This window comes from Mustela erminea, chromosome 9, assembly GCF_009829155.1.
Source record: "Mustela erminea isolate mMusErm1 chromosome 9, mMusErm1.Pri, whole genome shotgun sequence".
Lineage (NCBI taxonomy): Eukaryota > Metazoa > Chordata > Mammalia > Carnivora > Mustelidae > Mustela > Mustela erminea.
The window spans coordinates 111,368,405-111,392,550 of record NC_045622.1 but is presented as its reverse complement, the minus strand read 5'-3'; the positions used below and the strand labels follow the sequence as shown (position 1 = coordinate 111,392,550).

General features: G+C 59.3%; 1 protein-coding gene across 1 annotated transcript in view; it reads left to right on the top strand.

Moving 5' to 3' along the window:
* The window catches only part of SHANK2 (SH3 and multiple ankyrin repeat domains 2), a 459,921-nt gene that overhangs the window by 56,531 nt on the left and 379,244 nt on the right, over window positions 1-24,146 (top strand). Inside the window, exons 2-4 of the mRNA XM_032360192.1 lie at window positions 6,270-6,489; window positions 19,402-19,605; window positions 23,033-23,104. Of these exons, the coding sequence (XP_032216083.1) occupies window positions 6,283-6,489; window positions 19,402-19,605; window positions 23,033-23,104 (483 nt within the window). The 5' untranslated portion in view covers window positions 6,270-6,282. The remainder of the gene's footprint in view (window positions 1-6,269; window positions 6,490-19,401; window positions 19,606-23,032; window positions 23,105-24,146) is intronic.

Here is a 24,146-nt window from a genome sequence, read left to right as displayed (position 1 = left end):
ACCCAAGTTCCCCTTCCCTGGGCTGTACCCTCCTTTCCCCTTCAAAGCTCCCTGCTTACAGGGCGTGTGGCCTGGGAGGTTTCCCGGGAGGGGCTCCAAGGGCAGGTCTGCTGTCTGCCCTGCTGGATAGGGCCTGTCCTGTCCCTCCCTCAAAGCCTCAGGAAGGACTGGGGGCCGTGTCCCCTACTGGCTGCCCCTTATCTCTAGGTCAGGAGCAATAATGACCCCCTCTGCCCATGTTCTGTGAGAGCATTGGCCCTTCCGGAAACATCCACCGTGCCCGGGACCCCACTGGGCGCCCCTCGGCCTCCCCTGCCCGTCTCCTTTCAGAGTTTGGAGGAGACTTGGTTCATCAGGGGCTTGTGTTGAAAAAACCATTGCAGACCTTAGGTCATCGTCATTGGAGTTTTAAAAAGTTACTTTTAATTAAAAGCATTATCATTCTATAGGAAGATAGGAAAACAGAACAACAACTCTATGTCCACCATCCGAAGGAGACATTTTCCGAGTTTGCCATGTTTTCACATTTGGCTTCCGTTTTCCTCTACTGAAATACCGTCTCTCCGGAGATGTTCAGCCTGGCTGCCGGCAGCATCCTGTCACCGTCCCCCGGCGTGAGCTGCGGTTCCGCACCCGGATCCGTGGGTCGCTACGGCCGCAGTCATGGGGGTTACCGCTTTGTGCACGAGAAGCTTCGCGTGAGCATCTCGTCTGCTCCGGGGCGAGTGTGCGTGCGGGGGATTGGTTCTCAGCGCACTAGCTGGGCCGTGGGGGCTGAAGACGGGGGCGTTCACGGGCAGGTGCGGCTCCGGCTCTGAGTCAAGGGGAAGGAGGGTCTGTGTAGCTGGGGGCGTCAGGCCTCACCGGGGCTGGAGCCCCAGGCTTGATGGAAGGACATTGGGGGACCAGGGGGAGACGGTCAGCTGGAGGGGCTGCTGCCCGCAGGCGGCAGGAGGTAGACGACAGCCCTCGTGTCTCCTCAGATGTGGCGGGCATGGAAGCGGGGAGCTTTTTCAGGACGGTGGTTACAGAGACAACCTGGCTAGACGGTGATTCCCCTCGCCGAGCCGGGCTGCCCTTCTCTCCCCGCCCCCCCTGCAGCTCCACGCCCGTGGCCATGGTGCAGACCGTGCGTGTGACAGCCCGGTTGCCTCCGGAGTTCAGCACCGGCTCCTCCAGGTCCAGTAGGGGCCTCCCCCAGCCCTGAGTGGCAGTGTCTGTGCGCGGACCCTGTGCAGCCCCCTTGGAGGGGGTCTTCACTGCCTTGAGGATGAGTGAATCGTAGACATTTGAGGGCACGGCATGGGCGAGTAGTCACCGAGTCCTGGAGCCAGGGTGACGCAGATGTGGGTGCTATTGAAGAGTCCGCTGGAGTAAAAACCCCATTCTGCCCCCGTATGTGTGTGTGTGTATGTTTATTAAAACAGCCAGTGGGACCTCGACATTTTTGTCTGCGATCTTCCCGGGCCTGCAGCACTAGCCTGATGAAGTCCGCTGCAGCCGGGGCACTTGGTTTGGTTTTGTTTTTCTGTGCGTCTCCTGTCCCAGGTCAGCTCTGGTGTTCGCCGTGGCGGTGGAAGCGGTGAGTAGGAAGTCTAGCTGCCCCCCGCTGCCCCCACCAGCCGAGGTGCGAGGGGGCTCGGCAGCCAGTTCAAGACCTTACGTTTCCCTGGAACACTACAGCTGTAAAGTATGGAGCCTTTGTGAAAATGGCCTTTACTGGCGTTCCTTCCTGTTTTTCCTTGTTCGCAGGCACCCCGGGGTGGGCGGGTGAGAAAAACAGGCTGAGGGGGGGGTCATTATACTTTACCGACCTGTTTTTGTAGCTCCCCCTCACCCCACCCAGCGGCCAGTGATGCCAAAATGTTTGCCAGGGGCAGCGGGTAACCTTCCCTCCTCCGACCTGGCAGTGACTTTTCTGAGGGGGGCTGGGCTTCGTGACACAGCTGTCTTCAGAGCCTGCCTGTCCCCCACCCCCGACAAAATGCAGGACACCTAGTCCTGTTTGAACTTCCAATGAACAATGAATGATTTTTTAGTGTAAGTAGGTCCTATCTGATATTCGGGAGATACTTATGATAAAATGTATTCGTGGTTTATCTGAAATGCGGATGTGGCCGGTGCCCTCTCTCTCACGTGGCCCTGGTGACCCTGGGCCTGGCAGTCCTGCCCAGGAGTTAATAATTAAATGTTTTCCCAGGGCTTTGCTGTTCCCACGGGTCTGCTGGTCTCATTGCTCAAGCCCCTGATTAAGGTCAGGACCTTCTGCTCAGGTCTCTGCCTAGGCTCCCGGGCTGTCCTGCAAAGGACCAGCTTGCATGAGGCCTCCTCTTCCTCCTTGGACTCCTACAGTGGGGCCTTTGGCCCTCGCACTTTGGTGGCACACGCATCCCTTCATGACCATCACCCCCCAGCTGCTGCATTGGGCTGCAGTGGGGTGTCGTGGCAGGGCCACCTGCGGAGATCCGTGGGTCGCACGAGCAGCTAGGACACAGGAGCCCTTCCTTTTTGGGTTGTCAGGTCTGTTTCTGGAGCTGAGTTTGAGTTTCGCTGGGCATGACTGTCCTCCAATCCTATCCAGCCCCCTTAGTTTCCTGGAACTGAAACCCTCCTGGGGGTTATGCGCCTTTCATAGTTCAGACCTGTGTGTCCACGACGGGTCACCAGTCCCACAAGTCCAGCTGCAGACGTGTCACATGGTTAGTGATGTGACCATTAAGGACAACGAGTTCCTGACGATCGTCTTCTCCAAGCGACTGCCTGGAATCTGCCCCCCGGGAAGCCGCCAGCAGATCCGGGCACATGGCGGGCACTTGTCACGCTGGCTGTGGCTGCATTTGCCGCGCTGTCCGGCCATCTCAGGGCCTGTGCTTTGGCTCCTCTGCCCACGTCTCCCTGTCCACTGAGCGCCCGCAGTGCCCCCAATGCTTGGGGGGGTGGGGTGGGCGGTGGCGGTGAATGAACAGAGACCCGGTGCACACGGACCTGAAATGCAGCCTGAGCGAGAGGACCCAGGAAACGGAGCACATCGAGGCTGTGGGGGGTTTCAAGAAAAAGAGCCGGGGCGGGCAGACATGGCAAGCAATGGGTGTCTTAGGTTTGAGGCCAGAGGTGCTGTTTCGAAGTGGGGGTGGAGTGCATGGAGGGAGGGCCTGTGTGTCCTCTGGGAAGTCACCGGGGGGCCCGGGGCATCCCATTTGCTCTTGGGTTGTCTCAGACGTGCAAGGCCACGATGTGGGGGGGCCGTGCTGTGCCGCGACTGCTGGGAGCTGGCCACCTGCCCATCTTCCAGGTGCAAACCAAGCCCTGCTCCGCCCTGAGCGGGAGCTTTCCAGAGCCGGCACCCATCGTCCGTGGGAAGAGCTGGTGGACCCGGTGTGCCCGGAATGGCCTCGTTAGCCTCCGTCTGTGCCCAGCATCCCCTGACGGGTCACTCCTCATTAGAGAGGGATCCCCTCCTGTGAGTGCGAGTCCACCTTCACTGGGCCCCTCTGCTGGGTTCAGAAGAGGCACAGACAGCTGATGAGGAGGGAAGACACGGTTCTTTATTGGAGCAGAGGGTGCTCTGGGCCAACTTAACCCTGACCGGACGGGAAGAAGCCACTGGAGGTGCCGCGTGGGGGACCTCATGTCTGTCCATGCTGACGGCTGAGGCGGTGAGCTGCATGCCTCTCCCGCTGTCCTTCACGCCCAGGACAGGGCAGGTGTGTGTCCCCACAGCCCCGGGCTGCAGCCTGTGCTTCCTCTTGAAGGGGCTGCCTGGGCTCGGCGGCAGGTGCTTCTTACGGTCCCCAGGGGGAGCTTCAAGGGGCAGCATCCCAGCCCAGGTCCTTCAGAAACTCTCGTGCTGATGTTTTCTTAAAGCCTCCCCAAGTAACTTCGATGGCCAGGATGAAGAACCAGGGTTCTAGAGGGTATGCCTCCTTGGAACCTGGGAGGAAGTTGCAAATAATTACACGTATGCAATTCTGTAACATATTTACCCGTGAATGTTATTTATTGTAACATTGCAATTAGACATGTTACAGAAATAATTATACTTTGTTACAGTAGCTCTATGTGGTCACTGTTACCATGTCCTATGTTACAAAGTCTGTGCATAGCGTACAGGGAGCACGTGGCTAGCTGCTGCAGCCAGGCAGGTGGGGACCCTGCTCAGACGGAGCCAGGAGCACCCAGACCCTCTCCCCAACCACTGCTGTCTTGTCCCTCACCAGAGTTTGCATTCCTCTGATTGAGAAAGCATGAAGTTGAGCTCACAAAGGCGGCTGGTTGTGAATACAGAAAAGACCCCTGGCTCTGAAATTTTAATTCAGAATCACGCGGAGGTTAGCTTTGGAGATTTTAATTGGAAAAAAAGATAATCTTCCCGGGTGACTTGGAGGATCAGCTCTTTGAGATGTGACTGGCCCAGTGACCCCTCGCAGGGGGTCTCGAAGGAGGCAGAGGTATGAGTGAACGGATGGGTCTGTTGTCAGGCTCTCACGCACGGCGGGAGGACTGGGAAGGGGACTGATACCAAGGAGGGGAGCCTGAGGTGGACCTGGAGAGGGCATGCTGGGGGAGGGGTGGTTGCTGGCGTTCATCCGTGCCCCAGGTGTTCCGGGGCTGTCCCCAGCATTGTCAGAGCTTTCTGATGGTCACCATAAACCAGCAATCTGGGTTTGCATAGATATTTAAAACCTTGTGCAGGCCAGAAAAACTGTCTGTGGGTTCCACGATCTTGGTCCTTTCCCCAGAGACAGTGCAGATGCTCTTGGCAGCAAGGGAGTCCCTGACCCTGGTCACAGTCTTGCCCTCTGTTTTGTTATGTTAGGCTTTGTGTGCACCTGGGTGTCTGCTGAGCCCAGGAAGGTCTGGGGTGCAGATGGGAGCGCCCCCCAGTGGCTGCCAGCCTCCCCGGACTGACCCCGTGGGCAGAGCCATGGGATGCTTCCAGCTCCGGCGAGCGCTTGCTGTCCTTAACTAGAACTCTGGAAATAAAACAGTGGGTGTCCATTTTCCCACGATGAACACACAATTGTCGCTGGGTGAACCATGCCCCACCTGGGACTTTTCTGGGCCTCCCCTGGTCACGAAGCACGGGAGTTGGGGGGACGCTCACCTAAGCACCTGCTGGGCCTAGAGCCTGGGGCAGGTGTGCAGGTGAGCTCCTCCGTCCCCCAAATGGCTGGATGTTGGGGGGGGTCCTCCCTGTGTAGGGGACTCCTTCCTCACAGCTGTGCCTTCTGTGGGAGGATGCCGTGACTTAACGGGACAGTCCGTCGACGATCGGGGTGACCTCCGTCCCTGGTTGCTCAGGACAGCCTCTTTCTTGCAGGGCCTCCCCTGCCCACTTTCCATGTGAACAGGGTCTTGACCTCCTTTACAGAGTTCGCGAAGACATGGACTTGCTGCTGTGGGCCGGCGCGCTCTCTGCCAGCCCCCCCGCATCCCTGGCTCACACCAGCTCGTATCCTAACCCCTCCTGACCCCTGCCTGCAGGGACGGGGCTGTCACTGGGCAGCGTGCTCCCGGAGTCACGCCCACGTCCTCCTTTGTCCTTTCCGTCAGCCGCGGTCGGTGCCCTGAGCTGGACTTTGCTGGGGAACTAGACTTCATGGTGGGGAAGCCGCACTCCCAGCCGCCACAGACTCTTGGGGACCCCCGAGTCTCCCCCACGTCCGCCTGCTCGTGGCTTCGGGCTCTGCCGGACTCCTGGGCCCTGGGGCTGTCTCCCTTCTGAGTCAGGCCCTGTTGTTTGCCTTTCTGTTCTGTTTTTACATGTTACCCATCACGACTCTGTGTTGAGGCAGAGGGGTTATAGAACCGTGAACTGCTAACTGTTCTGACCTGCAGCTTGCGTTTCTTCCTCTCCTGCTGCCCTGCCTTCAAAGAAGAACAGGAGGGACCTTCTTTTCCTGCCTTGGAAGGCTTCAGACTGCCCCTGTGGCCCTTTGGTGGATCCCTGTAGGCTATGGTCGTGGCCACGGCTGCTTAGGGCTCCATGTGCTTGTGGAGGTGCTCAACTCGGGGGCCAGAGCCTGCGGGTCCCTGTCCCAGCCATGGCTGCCTTCAGGTCCAGGCTCCTGGGGCAGCCCGGGCGGGGGGGAGGTGTGCTGTGTTCTCCCCGCCCCTAGAGGCCTGTGCGCCACACTCAGCAGCTCTGCCGGCTGTCACACCAGCAGGTGCAGGACCGTGAACCTGAGACGTCGGTCTCCATCGGGCCCTGGGGTTTCTGGGTGCAGTTTTCTCATGCCCCGGTTGTGTTTCTTCTCCCCTCCTTACAGACGCTGGGCAGCCATGCCGCGCAGCCCGACCTCCAGCGAGGACGAGATGGCCCAGAGCTTCTCCGACTACTCGGTGGGGTCAGAGTCGGACAGCTCCAAAGAAGAAACCATCTACGACACCATCCGGGCCACGGCAGAGAAGCCCAGCGCCGCCAGGACAGAGGAGAGCCAAGGCGACACGCTGGTCATCCGTATCCTCATCCAGGACCTGCAGCAGACGGTAGGCCCTGCTCGTCCCGGTGCGGCAGGAGCTCCAGGGCACCTGGGTCACCTTCCGCACGGCCTGTCCTGGCGGCGTCCCGCACGTCATGCACCTGCCCCGCCCTCCCCTCCTTCCCGTCACCTGCGCCTTTGCCTGCCGCCTAGCCTGCTGCGGCACCTCGGTCCACTTACTGAGCTGTTACGGGCCGGGCAGAGGCCAGACCTCGAGGGCTCAGGGACCAGCTCGGGGAGGAGTTGCAGGATTTTCTCCCACGCTGCTCCTTCTGGCTTGCGGGCTGGGTTCCCTGTTTCAGGGCCAGCGGCCACGTGCCCGTGGGCCTCTCCGTACCTGCCTTCATCCCCGGGGCTCTCCTTGTCTGCCCTGATGTTCTTGAGCGTTCCCTCATGGTGTGGCCGCTCGGACCCGTTCTGTCCTGTGCCTCGGGATTCCTGACGGACCGTGGCGGAGGTTCCGGCGTCTCCGTCCTCATCTCGACAGTTATTCTTTTGAGCCACTGGTTCCTTGTCTCTCTTCTTCTTTTTACCAGGTTTCGTGGTTTCTTCTTCTCCTCTTGTAGCTCTTCCTTCTTTTACCGGGGTCGCGTCCTTTCCGGCTGGACGCGCGTCTGGTTTCCGCCTGCTCCTCTGCTCCCGCTCACCGTCATCGCCCGGCTGTTCCGGCGCGGCCTGGGCAGCCGCCCGCCGTGTGCTGTCCCTCCGTCGCTCTGGCCGTGTCGGGGCGGGCTCTCCTCCGCTCCCTCCCGCCCCGGGGCCGAGTGTCCCGCAGACACAGTCCCTCTGTGGGAAACCCGGGATCCCGGGTCGGCGCCCGCGCGTCCTTTGGGAATGCCCTGCGTGCTGCCCTCGGGCCGGATGTTGAATTAACGTCCTCACGTGTGTCACTTCCCTGAGTCCGTGAAACAGCCCGAGCCGGGCAGCCCTGGTGAGCAGTCCTTCTGGGCGTGCTGTCACACAGAGTGAGTGAGCCTCTAACCAGCGTGGATGAGGAGGCGGGACCTCACCCCCCACACCCCCACACCCCCACCGACGCCCTCCTGGTGCCAGCAGATGGGGAGGATCAGGCGGCCTGGGACGCTCCGAACCCGCCGCTGGCTGGTGTTGGACATGGTCACTTGCTGCCACGTTGGCTCCTGTAGCTTGTTGTCACCGGGGAAGGCGGCCCGTGGGCAGCCTCACAGAAGGCACGGCACGGCGGCCGGTGCATCCGAGATGGATCAGAGTCAACCCCCCTGCTGTCTGCCCTGTGTTTTGGGGAATGGCACCGAAAGGTCTCGAGCCTGGGGCCCACCTGCGGGCATGAAGTGAGCCGGTGTAGACCAGGCGTGCAGCTGGGGCCAGGGGCAGCAGGGGCCCGTGAGCGTCTATAACCTCATCAGTGTCCTCACTCCGAGCCGGCACCGCGCACACCGACAACAGACAGAGAGACTGTTTTGCCATCGTGGCTGTTGAGATGCCCCACGGGTAGTGAGTAAGAACGTGGGACGTTGGAAAAGTCACCACGATGCGGGGTCTCGTGAGTACGGGGTCGCGGGAGCTGGCCTGGAAGCCTGTGTCCCACCCTGACCTATCGTGACCTCGTCCTGGCAGGGGGCGTGGTGGATTCTGTCCACTGTGCCAGAGGCTTCGGGAACCTGTAGGGAATTACCTACGGAGAGACACCTGTTCCGCAGGCCCACAGCTACGAAGGCCTGCCAGGGGTTTTGTCTCCGCTCCCGGGAGCGTAATTGTTTCCGGAACCTTCTAAAGATCACCTCTCTTCACTTTGTTAAGACAAACAAAGCCCCTGGAGGCTGAGGCCAGCACTCCCACGGGCATGAACCCCGGCAACAAAGTAGCCGTTGTTCCCGTATGTGGGCCCTTGCCAGGGTGAGTCCTGGAGCCAGGGACGCCAGACGGACCCTGGAATCTCGCCTGGGGCCGGTTTCTCACCCCCGTGTCAGCCCACCCAAGGGGAGATGGTGTCTTTAGGAGCCGGGAGGCTGTCCCTCTCCTGTCCCTGGTGCGTTCCCCGCCCCCCGACCCCTAGGTGCCGTCTGGAACTATCTTCTTTAAGTGACTGCTGTTTTGATCCTCAGCCCTCCAGTGGGAGGGATTTTGCAGCTCTGAACGGGGGCATTCGGGAGGCCTCCTTGAAGCCTGCGGAGCGGAGTCCTTCCCCGGCGGGGTTCACAGGGCCATGCAGGAATGGCACACTCCCGTGCCGCACACACAGGGAGGGCTCAGTGTGGGGCTGAGCGCAGAACGGGCCGGCAAACCGGGCCTTGCTAGCGAGTGGCGCGTGTGGAAGTCAGTACGAACGCAGTTCTTCTGTTATCCGTAGTTCCGAGAGAAGCGGGAACTGAGCTGGCCCCGGGCGCCTGGCAATCTGGTTTCTAACGCGCCTCGCGTGGCCCAGCATGGAGAAGGTGGGTGGAACCCGTGACGGGGCCTCCTTGGGCACACAGCGCCAGCCCCTGTGCCCACCCCTGCCCAGGGCTTGCCCCGAGTCGCTCGGCGGCAGCAGTCGGCCCCATGTCCATCGGGCCCACCGTGACCCGAGCAGACCCGTGCCACGGAGGTGCAGGGACAGGCCACCTCCGGCAGGAGCTCTGGGAGAACGTGTCTCTCCTTCCTGTTACCGATGCTTCGGTTTATCACGTGTCTTCAGCTTTGGTAGTTGATGTAGGAGGAAGCGTCGGAGCTGCGATCCCGACCCCTTAAAGATAACATATTGCTGTTCCTCCGTCCGCCCTGTCTCGCACACGCTCTCAGACTTCTCCCCCGGAGCAGCCGCCTGCCACGTCCACACGGGGCCCGCCTCCCGGCCGCCCGTGTCAGCAGACAGGGACGCTTCGCCATCTGTCATTTGCTTTCACGCGGACGGTCGGACATACTTGGTTTCCAGGTGACCCTGGCCTTCTGCTATCACTGAGGATCACAGTAGAGCCAGGCAGAGAGCCCCACCCCCATCCGTCGCTGTATTTGGCCCTACCCGAGGTTTTCCGCGACGTTCAGTGTTAGGACTTCTCCACCCGTCTTGGCAATCTCTGAGCCCCCTCCTTGTTTGGTAGCTGAGAATCAAGCCCCTGTTGCTCCCTCTTGGCCTCTCGTTGGACAGAGACCATCCGTCGTGAGAGAAGGTTCCGGAAGGCCTGGGCAGGAATGACTGGCTGCCTTGAAGAGCTCCACTGGAGCACGTTGCTGGGCACACACTGCTGTTGACTCTGGCCCCCAGGCAGCGAGCGGCGTCTGTCTTCTTGCCGGAGTTCACGGGGTCCAGGCTTCTGGGAACGAGTCACCTCCAGCCTCCCTCCCCCGGAGGTTTGTCTTCGGACCGTCTTCCCAGAGGGTCTGTGGGTTGGGTATCCCCCTGCCTTGCTCTCTGCAGCATCCTGGCCCCGGGTGGCTGAGCGGCGCAGGGGATGGGCTGGGGGCGGCAGGGGTGGGCTGGGCCTGGCTCCCTCGCCCCTCTCCGCCAGGGACCCGTCTCCCATCAGACCAGAGTCCTCTTCCTGGAATCGCTCCTCTCCGGCGACCTCGCCACCTTCTACTCCCCTCTCACGAGAAGCTGCGGAGTCCAGGGCTCACTCCGTGCTCTTCCCATGCCCGGGGCCTCTGTCCCCACGCCCGAGTGAAGGACGGCCACGGCCAGGGACCATCTCACATTCAGCTCTGCCCTCCCCTCCCCGGGGCGGGGCTCACTCTCCCTTGACACCTGCTCAGTGAAAACCCCCGTTGCCTGGAGGATGCCGGGACCCTCCCTCCTCTCCCTTTGTTCCTTCTCTCAGCCAGTGGTTACCTTAAAAAAAAAAAAAAAAAGGAACAGCAACTTTACTGAGGTCCAATTTACAAGACAAGACGTAGAGTTCGCCCCGGCTCTCCCGTCCAACTCTGGGACCGCGTTCTCCGTGCCACCGTCTTGTCCCGGGACCGGCAGAGCCCACACAGCGCCCCCGGCGACTGCTTGCTGTGTGGACACAGTCCCTCCCCGTCCCTCAAGGTCCCCAGGCGCTCCTGCTGTTTCAAGGTTAAAGATCAGATACCGACACAGCACCCCGCCCCCGCCCCACTGCTCCCCACGGGTGTCCTCATGGCCCGCGCTTCCCGGCGACGCCGCACGGCCGTGATCCCGCAGGTGCGCGCTCGGTGACTGTGTGGCCAGCGTCTCCGTCCACCAGCGCTCTGTCCTGTCCACCCTTGTGCCCCTGCGGCTGGCGCGTCAGTGTCCCCCGAGGGAGTGAATGAAGTCCGTCACCTGCAGCCTCACCGCTGGTGGGTGGGGGTGACGTTATAGCAGCTCCCCAGGTGACGAGGTTAGTGCCCTGAAGACGGGAGTGTGCTCTGGCTGTTCCAAGGGTCCTTGCTTGGGACGGGTGTCGGCAAGTTGCTTTTTGGTTTTAAGATTTCTTTTTTTTTTTTTAAGATTTTATTTATTTATTTGACAGAGATCACAAGTAGGCAGAGAGGCAGAGAGAGAGAGAGAGGGAAGCAGGCTCCCGGCTGAGCAGAGAGCCTGATGCGGGGCTCAATCCCAGGACCCTGGGATCATGACCTGAGCCAAAGGCAGCGGCTTAACCCTCTGAGCCACCCAGGTGCCCCTTAAGATTTCTTTCTTTATTTGAGAGAGAGAGAGAGAGACAGCGCACGCACATTGTGGGGCTGTGGGGAGAGGGAGAGGAAGAAGCCGATTCCCCCTGAGCAGGAGCTCCCACCATGGACCCTGAGGTCCTGACCTGAGATCAGGACACCAAGAGTCAGACGCTTAACCCACTGAGCCACCCAGGCCACCTTGGTTCAAGTGTTTTCTTTTCTTTATTTATTTTTTAAAAGATTTTATTTATTTATTTGAGAGAGAGAGCACAAGCAGGGGGAGCGGCAGGCAGAGGGAGAAGCAGGCTCCCCGCTGAGCAGGGAGCCCCACGTGCAGCTCGACCCCAGGACCCGGAGATCATGAGCTGAGCAGAAATCCAGAGTCGGACGCTTACCTGACAGAGCCCCCCAGGTGCCCTGCGTTTTGTCGCTTTCTAATTCTAGGCTTAAAACGGTCCTGATCACGTCAGAGTCTCCTCTGTGCTCATGCTCAGCCCTTCTCCTCCGGGGCAAACACTGTCACAGATTCCGTGTGACTCCCTCTTGTGTCTCGTTCTCCGTTCGTGTGTGTTAGTGATCGCTGGAGTGTCGGCTTGTGTAAGAGGAACATACACACTTGGGATCGTACTGGGCGTGTCATTCGTGGCTTCTAACATCTGGCAGTGTGTCGTGAGACGTCTTTGCTTTGATATTGTTCATTCACCAGTTACCCCTTCATCCTTCTGTTCCCTTCCCTGCGTCTGTCCACATCCGTCATCCCTCCGTCCGTCCCTCCGTCCGTCCATCTGTCCATCTGTCCATCTGTCCCTGCCTCCCTCCCTCCATCCAGCCCTTTTGCATGACAGAAACCGATGGTCTGGATCTTCGATGTCTCCCTTCAGTGACTCTGCTCTCTCTGTAGCGCACGTTTGGGTCACTTTTGGGGGGGATGGAGGGCACGGACTCTGGTTTCCTTTGTGGTTTCATTAATGGGTTGCTCAGGCCAAAGAGAGCCCCTCTTGCCTGGCCCCCGACTTCCTTCTGCCTCCAATTTCTGCACGACGTGGTGATGATAGTCAAGCTCGTGTCCTTAAACGGAGTGGTTTGCACCTCACCGTTTTAATCAGGAAACTAGCGGGTTGTAAGTGGTATAAAACACAGGGGAGGGCTGCGGGCGGGGGGGAGGCCGCGATCCTGCCGGTTATTATCCATCTCACATGGCAGCTGGCTGGAGGCCGAGACGGGCTTTATTTTCATTTGCATCATTAAAAAAACAAAACAAAACAAAAGCCCCAAACCCCTGTTTAACCAGCATCGGTTTTGTGTGGTGTAAGGCTTCCACGCTGCATCTCCGTTGGTTTTAGGTTGATGTTTTCCATGTGAGTGCGGCCGGCGTGGCTCGCTGGGGTCTCCGTAGCCCCGGTGACGAGTGTCTGAGTTGCTGTGTCCTTCTGCTTAAGGTTCGCCTTAATACCTACTTAAATCTGTCTGAGAAAATAACATTTGGGGAAGTGGCTTTGGCCTGGAATTATCACACATTCTGTGAAAAAAGCTTTGTAATTCCCACATTGTGTGGAGAACATTGCGGTTCAAAGGCCGCGCTGGGGAGAAGCAGAGCTCGCCTGCTCTGCCGACGTCCCCGGCTGATAAGAATTACCCAGAAGGCGGCAGTGCCAGGGCCCGAACCATTAATATTTAGTTTTCTGGGTCAAATCCAAGGCCGCGGCGCACACCTTCCGTGGTCGGGTCTCGGTGACTCCCGCGTCTGCCTCCTGCCCGCGTGGGCGTGACTTTGCTCTACCCACACCCGCTCTCTGCATGAACGGGGCCTGTACCCAGTGTCCGCGCCGTATCTCCCACTGCATCCCGTCCACTTCCTGGCCCCTGCCGGCCCGCCCGAGGCTCCGTGTGCGCCGCTGGGACCCCGAGATCGGCAGCCCTGCCTCTCACGGCTGTGGGGGAGCCCTTCTGAGCGTTCCTTGTTCCTCTTTGGGCTCAGGAGCGCTAATCCTAACTTCTAGGAGCACATGAGATGTGGGGGGGGGGGTCAGGAGCACGTGAGCCCCCCCCCCCGAACCTGAATGTCCTTTCCTCCGCTCTACTTCCGGAGCCGCCCCTCCTCTCGTTGATGGCTAGCAAAAGCGGAGCATTCACTCGCTTCCAAGGAGGGCACAAGTCACGGACAGACTCCAAGCCAGTGCCTCCGTGTCCCGCCCCCTTGACAATGGCTGAGGACTGCCAGTTAGCCTCTTAAAATGAGCCCCAACACGTGGTTTGGCCACTACTTCAACAGAGTGCCGGACGGTGATGAGGCTTTTAATGTTTGAAAACTCTTACTCTGGCTGGAAAAACGAGTCCACACCTACTTTCTGTCCTTTGTTAGTGTTTAAACGTCCACAGTCCCCAGCGTGGCCCCGAGACTTCAGCATCCTCAGATCAGGCTGTCCTCCTCAGCCAAGGTCACCCAGCATTGCCTCTTCCCTAGAAAGTCCTTATTTGAATGAAGCTTCATGGGTCAGCCAGGAGAACGTTCCCTGTTTGCTGGCCCAGGGTCCAGCCTGAGGGGTCTTTGTCCACAGCAGATGCACTGTTATGTTTCCACGGCTGCGTTTGGAAGCTGCCCGGTCCTGGTTTGGGGTTTGGGTTGCTTTGGTGCTGGCTGATTCTCAGAGGCGTGCAGATCTGCACCTGGTGCACGAGCAGCTCCAAAGGACTCGAACACGCTTGACTTCACCTTCAGATGGCTCCTGGCAGTTCTGTTTATGACGGCTCTTTTAAAATGCATTATTAGGGGTTGCCTGGGTGGCTCAGTGGGTTAAGCCTCTGCCTTCAGCTCAGGTCATGATCCCAGGGTCCTGGGATCGAGCCCCGCATCAGGCTCTCTGCTCAGCGGGGAGCCTGCTTCCCCCTCTCTCTGCCTGCCTCTCCGCCTACTTGTGATTTCTCTCTGTGCCTATTTGTGATCTCTATCAAATAAATAAAATCTTAAAAAATAAAATAAAATGCACCATTAAAGGACTGATAATGACATGAAGTGGGACCCGGAGAGCCCCATGTGGGACTTGATCCCAGGGCTGGTCCTGGGATTATGACCTGAGCCCAAGGCAGATGTTTAACTGACTGAGCCACCCACGCGCCCCAGGAATGCTGTCTTAAAAGGAGATCCAGACACAGACACACACAGAGGGATGACCCCATGAGGACACAGGGAAAGACCAACCATCTGCACTCCAAGGAGAGAGGCCTCAGGAGGAACCAGCTCTGCCCATGGAGGCATCTTGGACTTCTAGCCTCCAGGACTGGGAGACGATGAATGCCCGTGTTTTAAGCCCCCATCCGTGCTCTTTTGTTAACACAGCTCTAGAAAACCATGTGCACCGCATATGTGGCAGACCCACACTGGGTGTCTGCCTCCGCCTGTCTCTAAGACCTGTGTTCTTTCCCTGGTGTCCTGGTATTCCCGGTTGTCAGCCTCACATCGTGCGGAAAGGCCACAACTCCTCGACCAGGCAGGAGCGTAGGCTTCGCTCACTGTCTTCCATTTAGATTTGAGCTTGGCCGTGAGCCTTACCAGTGGAGGGTGGCGCTTCATGCAGGTCAGTCCCCAGCTGACCAGAGCTATGCCGCTTATAGCCCCACAGATGTGCTGTCTGCCCTATCCGGGTCTTGGCTGTGTTCTAACAAGGCAGCGTGTTCACGGTGCCCTGGGTGCAAAGCAAGCCCTCGGTCATGGCAGCCGCCATCATTCTCCCCGAGGTCCAAACCCAACCCTACTTATGTTGGATTACATCACCAGGAGCGTTCTGTTTCTGGAACGTTCTGTTCAGTGCAGTTCTACCAACATTTACAGAGCTTCAGGTAAGAACTAGACACACACCCTTATTCTCATGTTGCAGATCTACACAGTGTGGAGCTGGGAGCCAGTCAGCTGGCTCTTGGGATGGGGCCACATGCGTGGGGTTGGGCAGAAATCTTGGAAGAAGATGTGTGCGGTTTCCCTGTGCTTGAACGTGCCTCCCACTAGGGGGTCAGGCCTCTGGGGGCTGAGAAAACCTGAGGAGAGCTGGCGCTGGCCTGAAGGAACCCTAGGAGCTTCCTGGACAGATGCTTGAACCGAGGCTGATGTTGTCCACAGAGGCCTGCTCCCATTGTGGGATTTTGTAGATCCCACCCCCTGCCTGACCGAATGTACGTACTGCTCGTCAGGAGCTAAGGGATAGGCCACTCTGATTGGGGTCTCGGAGGTGCCATTATGTCCACTTGCAAGATTTCTGTATCTTAACCTGCTCAGCTCAGCCCAGACACTCGGAAGTCTTCAGATGAATCTGGACATCTCGGTGTTTAGGGTGTCACACCAGGGGATCAAAAAGTGATAGTTACTGAAATGTCATAAGGTAAAGTACATGCTGGTCTGTCCGTCCTATAGGAAAGCAGTGCAAGATGGAGAGGCTGTGACCATAGCCCAGGCAGGAGGGAGCAGGGGTTAGTTGACCCACAGCCCAGGCAGGAGGGAACAGGGATCAGCTGACCCACAGGTTAGATAGGAAGGACAGGGGTCGGTCGACCCATAGCCTGGGCAGTAGGGAGCAGCGGTCAGTCAACCCACAGGCTGGACAGGAGGGAACAGGGGTCAGTCAACACACGGGCTGTGCAGGAGGGAGCAGGGTTCAGCTGATTAGCATGGGCTGTGCTCCATGGGCAGTCATACCAGCTCCCTGAGTTCAGTTTAGGATACTCAGTGGTTAGCTCAACCTGGAGGGAGGCCAGAATAGGTGAATCCTGGCCAGTTGGGAAGAGTGAGTGCGGTTGCAGCTGGCAGGTGGGGAAGGGAAGGGACGGTTAGCTGGAGTCACAGGAGCACAGGGACATCCACAGCCTGACATGCCGGACAGTTACTGAGAGGGTTTGGCATTGCTGGAATGTGTCTGTGTGCGCGCAGGTGCATACATGTATGGGGTCGGGGCAAGGGCCGAGGGCGGCCTTGATGGGCAGGATGTGTCCTGACAAGGAGGTAGGGTCCAGACCAGAGTCACTTTTTCTCTGTGTCCCTTGAGGGAGAGGCAGGCCCTGAGCCCCCAGGCATTTGAGTAACTGGATCAGGAGGGGACACAGGTGACGGGACGGAGTGACGTTGCTTGGGTCTAAGAGACATGCAGGTGAGCTCAGTGCAGAGGCTGCTGGAGTGGCCCAGCTGAGAAAGGACGGGCTCTGCTGGGCGGTGGTGGGGACACAGATGGGGACTCAAGCATCTGAGGCCATAGATTAACCTAGGCTGATCTGGAAGCTGCAGACCAGAGAGGAGTTGGGAGCATCTCCTGGGCTTCTGGAATAGGAGGTGGTCCCCCTACTGGCATTCAGAAGGAGGGTGAGGATAGAAAGAGTGGGGGACTAGGGCAGGGGTAGAGGTGGGGTGGGCGTCGGGTTGGCGTGGGTTCGGTGTCAGCAACAGGTGACACCTGAGTGACTGATTTGTCCGTTGGTGTCGAATGCCCCATGTGCTAACCTGACCTGTGTGCCCAAGTTCACGGTCAGCGGGTTCTTTTGTATTAAATGCCCCATCAGAGTGACCGTTCCACGTCGTCAGGCTGAGGAGCTGGGTCCAGTTATCACGTCAGTCGTGAATTCATGCGGGGAAAATCTTTGTTGCGTGTGCGCACTTGATCTCCCGAGGGCCCCCACAGCCTGGCCATCGCTGGAAGGAGACGGTAGCCGTCCTCTGCTTCTTCCAGAGGTGCCGCCGTGGTGGTTTACGTCCGTGGCGCACACGGCCGGCATCTTCCCCGACACCGGCGTGCCCCACGCTTTGTTGCTTTGTCTATTTTTTAAAGCTGCTGGCGCGTCAGAGGCTCGATTTTACTTCTTTGAAAACAGTTATTTAGAATCTCCCAAATTTTGTCCTTTGTTATGGAGATTAAACTGTTTCTCCCTTGTATTGTCAGTGCTCAGCCCTGGCGCAGATTAACAGGTAATTGGAAACTCAGAACAAAGGCGGTGTCTCCCTGATCCACAGAGAGCTGGACATTAAGTTCCTTCCGCGGTTTTCTCAGGGCCGGTCAAGGGTTTTACAACCAGGGTGGCCAGGTGTGTATGGAGAGCGAGTAACGCATCCGTTAAACCACGAGGACTCAGGAGCCGACTCGACTTGGGTTCACACTGAACCTGGACCACTTTCCGGACATGTGGCTTTGGGGTCATTACGTGAGAGTCTGAGGCTCTGCTTCCCCATCTGGGAATAATAATAATAGTGATTGTTTTTATATTGATCGTAATAATCATATTTGTTTAATGTAAATATCTATTACATGCGTTGCATTGATTGCATATAAACACACAATGGTACAGTTATGATTGCATCTACAGCAACAGTAGTAATGGTAATACTGTCGCTCACGGTTGTGGTGAAGTTAAATGTAGTTAGCGTAGTTCTTGGCGTATGAGGATTCAGTAGACCTTACTTAGCCACAGCTGTGTCATCACCATCGCCACCGTCCTCGGCACCGTCACCGCCGTCACCGTCATCATCACCGCCGTCACCATTATTGTATTCTCCCACCAGGCTCTGAGCTCCTTAAGGGGTAAGACCCTGTCTCTGTCGTCTCCTGTGTCCCCACCCATGCCTGCCCCAGTGCTGGTCGAGGACCCTTTATGCAGAAGCTAGAGGAGCAAAGGTGTTCTCTCCAGCAGCCCTGCGGGGGCAGAGGCTGTGTTCTGGGGTTCCTGCCACCCGGGCCGTCCCTGCAGTGCTCCTGGTGCTCTGTGAGTGCTCTCGCACATCGCTTACCTGGGAGCACCCGTAACAGACTCTTCGGAATACCCATCTCACGCGCGGTAGGGAGACCGGAACTTGGTACAGTTCTCCTGACCGCATCAGGTCGGAGGGGGCTGCAGGAGGGTTCCTTGTGGTAGATACTGTCAGTGCGCCACTTGCCACGGGGCCTTCTTGACGTTTCTTAGAGCAGGACCGCTGGTTGTACAGGGTGAGCCCACCCAGGGCACAGACTCTGCATCCCCGGCTCTGCCCCCGGTGGAGCAGGCACTCTGGGGTCACCCATGATCACCTGCGATCACCTGCGATCACATGATCACCTGCGATCAGATCCCAGCCCGTGCTCCGCTCTGCCCTCACCCGCTGGAAACCCCTTGGCTGTGGCTGCCACGTGGGGCCCCAGGCCTTCCTAGGGTGCTGGAGCTTGAGCTCAAGGGAGCTCGAGCTGGGGGTGTGTGTGGTTGGACCCCGAGGCCAGCGGGGACAGGAAGTGGCGAGTTATCCACAGTCCCACCTGGTCACATCGGACAGATAGAATTTGTCGTGCTGAAGTTGCCAGATCCTCTTCTTACTCAGCCAAGGCTGGGCGGGGCTGCGGGCGTCCTGTAGTGTCTCTGACGTGAGCAGCCGGGCCCCACCGGCCTGGTAGCCCCAGGAGGAGCTCCGAGGTTACCCTCGAATTCAGCCTTTGACACTGGCAAGGGACAGACGGAGCATTCATGCCTCCTGGGTCAGGTTTCCCGGACCGTGGGATTCAGGGCTGCCTGCTGAACGTTTCTCATTGTTGGGAGCCGCTGGCCTGGCGGGTCTCCCTGGGGGCCCAGACTCCAGACCCACAGAGAAGGGCCTCTGCATCCTGGGCACGCAGGACCCCCGGGAGACGGTGGGTCCCAACCTCCGGTCCTTTCTGAGGGTTTCCGCAGTGATGAAGTGAGTTTGTCAGCTCCTACTGGTGGCCGTTCAGTAGAACGTCATTTTAATTCAATAGAAATCGCGAAGTCTCTGTTAGAAGCAGATGCTACCTGACCTTGGTATTTGGTGGCTTGTTGGGGGAATCTCCCAGAAGGGACCTGGGAGTGGGGCCAGGGCGAGGCCTTTGGGTTCTCAGCCACCCTGCTAGGTTTTTTAGGAAAGTGTTTGCAGCGGATTTGCAGGCACTGTCTATGCTACTGAAGTTTTTAAAAGTAGGATTTTAAAACCACTCTGTGTTTCACTTTGCCTTCCTCTCTGCTTTGGGAGGCGTGGGGTCAGCGTTGGAGAAGTGTGGGTTGGTGTCCGAACCCAGACTGCTTCAGGGGCCAGGGGCCAGCACTGTGGCCACAAGGCCTGGGATTGGAGAAGCTCCACACGGGGGCGGGAGTAAGTCCCACAGGGCCCACGGGGACCTGAGCCAAGGCCCCTGAAGCCCATGGTTCCATCCTCGCCCTTGTCCTTTTGTATTTACTCAAGGTCTCCATCCAAGAGACATTCTGGAGCACCGGGAGCCGGGGGGATGTGGTTCTGCCACTCAGAGGACCTAGACGGCAACACCTGGATGTCTGTCGCCGGGTGGGGGTGGGCTGCACCACTGACCGGTGTCTCTGTCCCTCCCTGCAGAAGTGCATCCGGTTTAACCCGGATGCCACCGTGTGGGTCGCCAAGCAGCGGATTCTGTGCTCCCTGACCCAGAGCCTGAAGGACGTGCTGAACTACGGGCTGTTCCAGCCGGCCAGCAACGGGCGCGACGGGAAGTTCCTGGACGAGGAGCGGCTGCTGCGCGAGTACCCTCAGCCCGTGGGCAAGGGCGTCCCCTCCCTGGAGGTACTGGCTGCTGCCTCGTGGCCCCGGGCGTGGGGCTGGGGGGGCGGGGAGGACTGTCACGACGCTCCAAATTTGATGTGGATTGGGGGGAATGACCCTCACATGAAAAGTGAGCTTGGGGTCTTACGGGGGCCCTGAGCTTCGGGAGTTTCAGACAGCGGCGCCGTTTTCGAGCCCTTTGCTTCCGTACTGTGGACTGGATGAGTCTGTTGGCGAGAGATCTTGGGGCGCACACACGAGGGGTCTGACTCAGGCTCACGTTGCCAGGACTGGCGGGGCCGGGGGTGCAGGATGGGGCTTGTTTCTGTCTCCCCGACTCGGTCTTCCTGCCTGGGGTGCGCAGTGGCCAGGGGCCGTCCAGCAGTGACCCGAAGCATGACGTCCAGCCTCTTGCCCTGGAATGACCAGGGGGCCTGGAGCTGCCGCATCCGCTGGCCTGCCGCGTGACACAGCAGTGCACGAGCTGGGCACCCAGACACCTTCCGGGCACGGCGTGACGCCGGCCGCTGCCGCTCTGACCCCCGGCCAGCCGCATCCCCAGGTTTACACACGGTCTCTCCACGTGACGAGTGAGACAGTGAGGCCGGCGGCATTCTTCTGTTGCGCGGTGGGACTGGGCGCAGCGGGCGATGGCGCTCCTCTCAGCCCCGTCAGACGGGGAGAGGCTGCACGTGTGGAAGTGTAGCCGGCCCTCCAGCAGCCTGAGTGTGTTCCATCACATTCACTGTGATGAGACCGTCCTGAAGTCAGAGAGGTCATGGACCAAGGCCGGACCTCATCCGCACATTTCAAAGCCCAAGAGTGACTTCGAGGGGGAGGTTATGGAGACCCCATTTTGACAGAGCCTGTGTCAGACTATAGGGGGGCATTTTGGTGGAGGGAAATTTGGGGCACCACTTGGCTTCCTGTGGTTCCCTGTTCTGACCTTAGTTTGCTCATCTGTAAAATGTAAAAAATCCCTTACTGGGGGCCTACTAAGTACTGGACTTTCTAGGCATGTTCACCATGTTCACGAGACCGTTGGGGTCTGGTCTGATGGGGCTGACACCCGAGAGGGAGGTGACAGACCAGGAGCAGTGAACAAACGGTTCATTTCAGGGACTGATGATTTCCAGGAAAACCCAGCAAGAAGACTGGGACGTCCAGGGTCTACTCTTGATCCAAGAGGCTGTTGGGGGCGGCGAATCTGGCTGGTCCCCCGCGCACTCCCGAGAACCGAATGAGAGAGTGTGGGGATGCAGGGTAACCTGGGCAGGGTGTTGTGCTGTTTCTAGAACAGCAGGCGCATGCATACACTCCGCCTCCCCCTGTCCCATCCGGGACTCGTGTCACTGGGGCTGAACTAAGAGGCCTGCGGGGGAGCATCTCTGCTCCTGCGTGTGCATCGCCCCATGGGGGGCTCGGTCCACTCCTGGGAGCTGTGTAGCCCAAGCCGCCACCCAACCTCTCTGGGCCTCGGGTTCCCAGCTTTCAAAGTGGGGGAGCATGGGTCGTGCCTGCCCCGGGGGCCCGAGGCTCCAGCGAGCACTCCTTTCGCGAGCCGGCGGTCTCCTCGCCGTGGGAGAGTTGTCCTACCTCCATGTTTCCATCTCCTGGAGCCTCAGTCCCGCCCCGGCATCCTCGGTGCCGAGTGAGATGGGCCTGGCGCTCCCCATGTCAGGGGTGGGAGTGGCTGTGAGCTCTTTGTCGCCGAGGATTTCTGGGGCATATGCTTGGCTTCTTAGGAAACAGCAGGAAGGGCTTTGCCGTCCGGAGCCTGCAGCCCTCTTTGGCCACGAGCTGGAAACGCTGGTGACTCTGGAAATGGACATGTTCCTCTGAGCACTTCCTGTCCTGCCAAGAGATGGTAGCAGCCCTAGTTTTTTTGGTTTTTTTTTGAAGATTTTATTTAGTTATTCATGAGAGACAGAGAGAGACGGAGAGGCAGACGGAGAGGGAGAAGCAGGCTCCTCACTGAGCAAGGAGCCTGACATGGGACTCGATCCCAGGACCCTCGGATCACGACCTGAGCCGAAGGCAGCCGCTTAGCCCATAAGCCGCCCCGGCGCCCCAGCCCGAGTGTATTTTTATAACCAGAAGTCCCCGTGACTCGAGTTCCGTTAACCCTGTCAGCCAGTGAGCGCCTGCCTCTCCGAAATCTCTCTCAGTGGCTCCTGAAATCTCAGAGTTCTGCTGGGGGATGGCAGGGGGCTCGCCACAGCCCAGGGCGCCAGGCACACAGAACACGCTGTCCTGTCGGAATCTAGAACCGGCGACAGAAATCCTAAAATGGGTCTCGGTCCCCACCTGCTCGTTCCGTTCAGGACCAGGGACACCTGCAGCCTGTGGTCAGCACACGTTGTCCTGAAACTGGGAGCCGCCTGAGCGTCACAGAACTTTCCAGTTTCGCTACAGGCTTCTGTTGGTCCTTAAAAAGGAAAAAAAAGACCAAGTTTCTTCCCTGTGTGACCAGGGAGTTTTGTGTGCGGTGCACGCGCTGTTTTTACGTGCAGGGGAGAGGAGAGGAGAGTCAGGCGGCAGCTTTGGGACCGGGATGTGAGATGAGGCCGTGCCAGGATAGTCCCCGCGGCCCTGCGCCCTCATGTCCCTCTCTCTGGGCTCGTTCAGACTCTTGGGGCTGAGGGACGTGGAGGGTGGGGTCCAGTCTCCCGCAGCTGGTGTCTGTCAGGACGCCCCTGGGCCATCCTCAGGCCTCCCCGCCCACAGATCAGGAGGCCAGTCGCAGCCGGGGAAGGTGTCCGGCCACAGCTGGCGGGACGGGGGTGGGGCTGGGCTCGGAGCAGGTGCCTCCCCTGGGAATCTGGCCCTCCCCAGACTTCAGTCGCGGCTCCCCCACATCGGCCCTCAAAGGGGTGGGGGCCCTTGGGCTGGGCACGAGGGGTGGGTGCTGGGCTTCCAGGCACACTGACATCCGAGACATCCGAACGTTCCTCTTGGGCACTGACCGTGTCAGAGCAAAATACTTCATGTCCAGCTCCGAGGAGGTGCTGGATTTGAGCGAATGAATGTCACCCAGAGTCCCGGGATGGCAGCAGGAACACTGGCTTTGCCAGGCCAGGCTTCCGAGGGCCGGGTGTGGAAGACACATCCTGGTTTGTTGACGGGACCACGCGCGTGGCCGTGAGGATGACGATCGCCACCCACGAGAAGTGCGCCGGCCGTGGCTTCTCTGTGGGAGGCTAGGATGCCTCCATGCCCCCGGTTGCTCTTGTGTCTTTCCAGCCACGTGTCCACGGACCTTTGCAGGTGTGATTCCTGTGACGTGAGGGGTCTGTGGTAGGAAGGCCTTCGGTTCACCCGACACGGGAGGAGTTTGCTGCCGGGGGCCCCAGCCTCCCGCGCAGCCGCTCAGACGGGGCTGTGTTTCCTTGGAACACCTTGTGACGTATTCATGCGCCCCTCTCCTCCTGTTTCCGTTTCTGTGCAGTTCCGATACAAGAAGCGCGTGTATAAGCAAGCCAACCTGGACGAGAAGCAGTTGGCCAAGCTGCACACGAAGGTAGGCGGGGGTGGCTGGCACACGGCCTCGCGTCTCACACGTGGCGTTACTGTCTCTGCACCGGGGCGCTCCTTGGGCCGCAGGTTCCTCTTCCTGGGAAGCCTCCCCCACTGCACCTGCCAGTGGGCGGAGCCGGGATGGGCAGGTGCCCCGGGGGGCTTCTCCCGCTCACGCCCCAAGGCCCGCCCGGCTGCTGGGGGCAGGGCTGCTCCACAAAGCTGGTGGGAGCTCGGGCAGGAGAGCATGAGGTTTCCTCAAGGGCGGGGCTCTGGAGCAGGCTAGGATGGGACAGGCACGTGGTGGCGAACGTCCCCGCCCTGCCCGGGCGCGTGTGGCCTATGTGGGCCTGACTAAACCACGGGAGTGAACACGCCCTCCTGCGTGCCCAGAAGGGCATCCACCAGGGCCCCCGAACACAGCCGTCCTGTCCTGTGTGACGAAACCATGCTGGGTGACAGGTCGCACGGGGACAGCGTCAGGTGGGTCGTCATTCAGTGCACGTCCCCCCTGGGTGTTTCTGGGAGGAGGGGAAGCCCCTCTCTCTGAGTCCCCACTGCTGACGGAGAGGACACAGTGACCACAGAGCCAATTAAAGGGCTTGACACCAGCCACACAGAGGTGTGACCGGCAGGGGCCTGGAGGAGGGGGCTGAGGTCAGCAGCCTGGCTGGGCTCGCAGCGGGGACCCCTGCCCCTTCGTCGGGGCTGCTGTGCATGTCCGCAGGGTGCAGGGGCTCGAGTGTGACCTCACCCACCTTCGCGGTGAGGATGATGCCCGGTTTCTGGGAGTGCTCGAGGGTGGGGCACACAGGGAGAGACGCACCGGGATGTGCCTGGACACTGCCTGTGGTCCACCCCGGTGCCGCCCAGGCGAGCTTACGTGGTGCTGGGAGCTTTGTGGGCACTTGCAGCCGATGGGCTCCCCTGGCTCTGGTTCCGTCCCCCATTTGTAGCACAACAGATACAGGGATTTATATTGTGCTCAACCGGTTGTGGCGCACCATTACTTACCGATGTGCTCACAGTATCCGGACGTGGCTGGT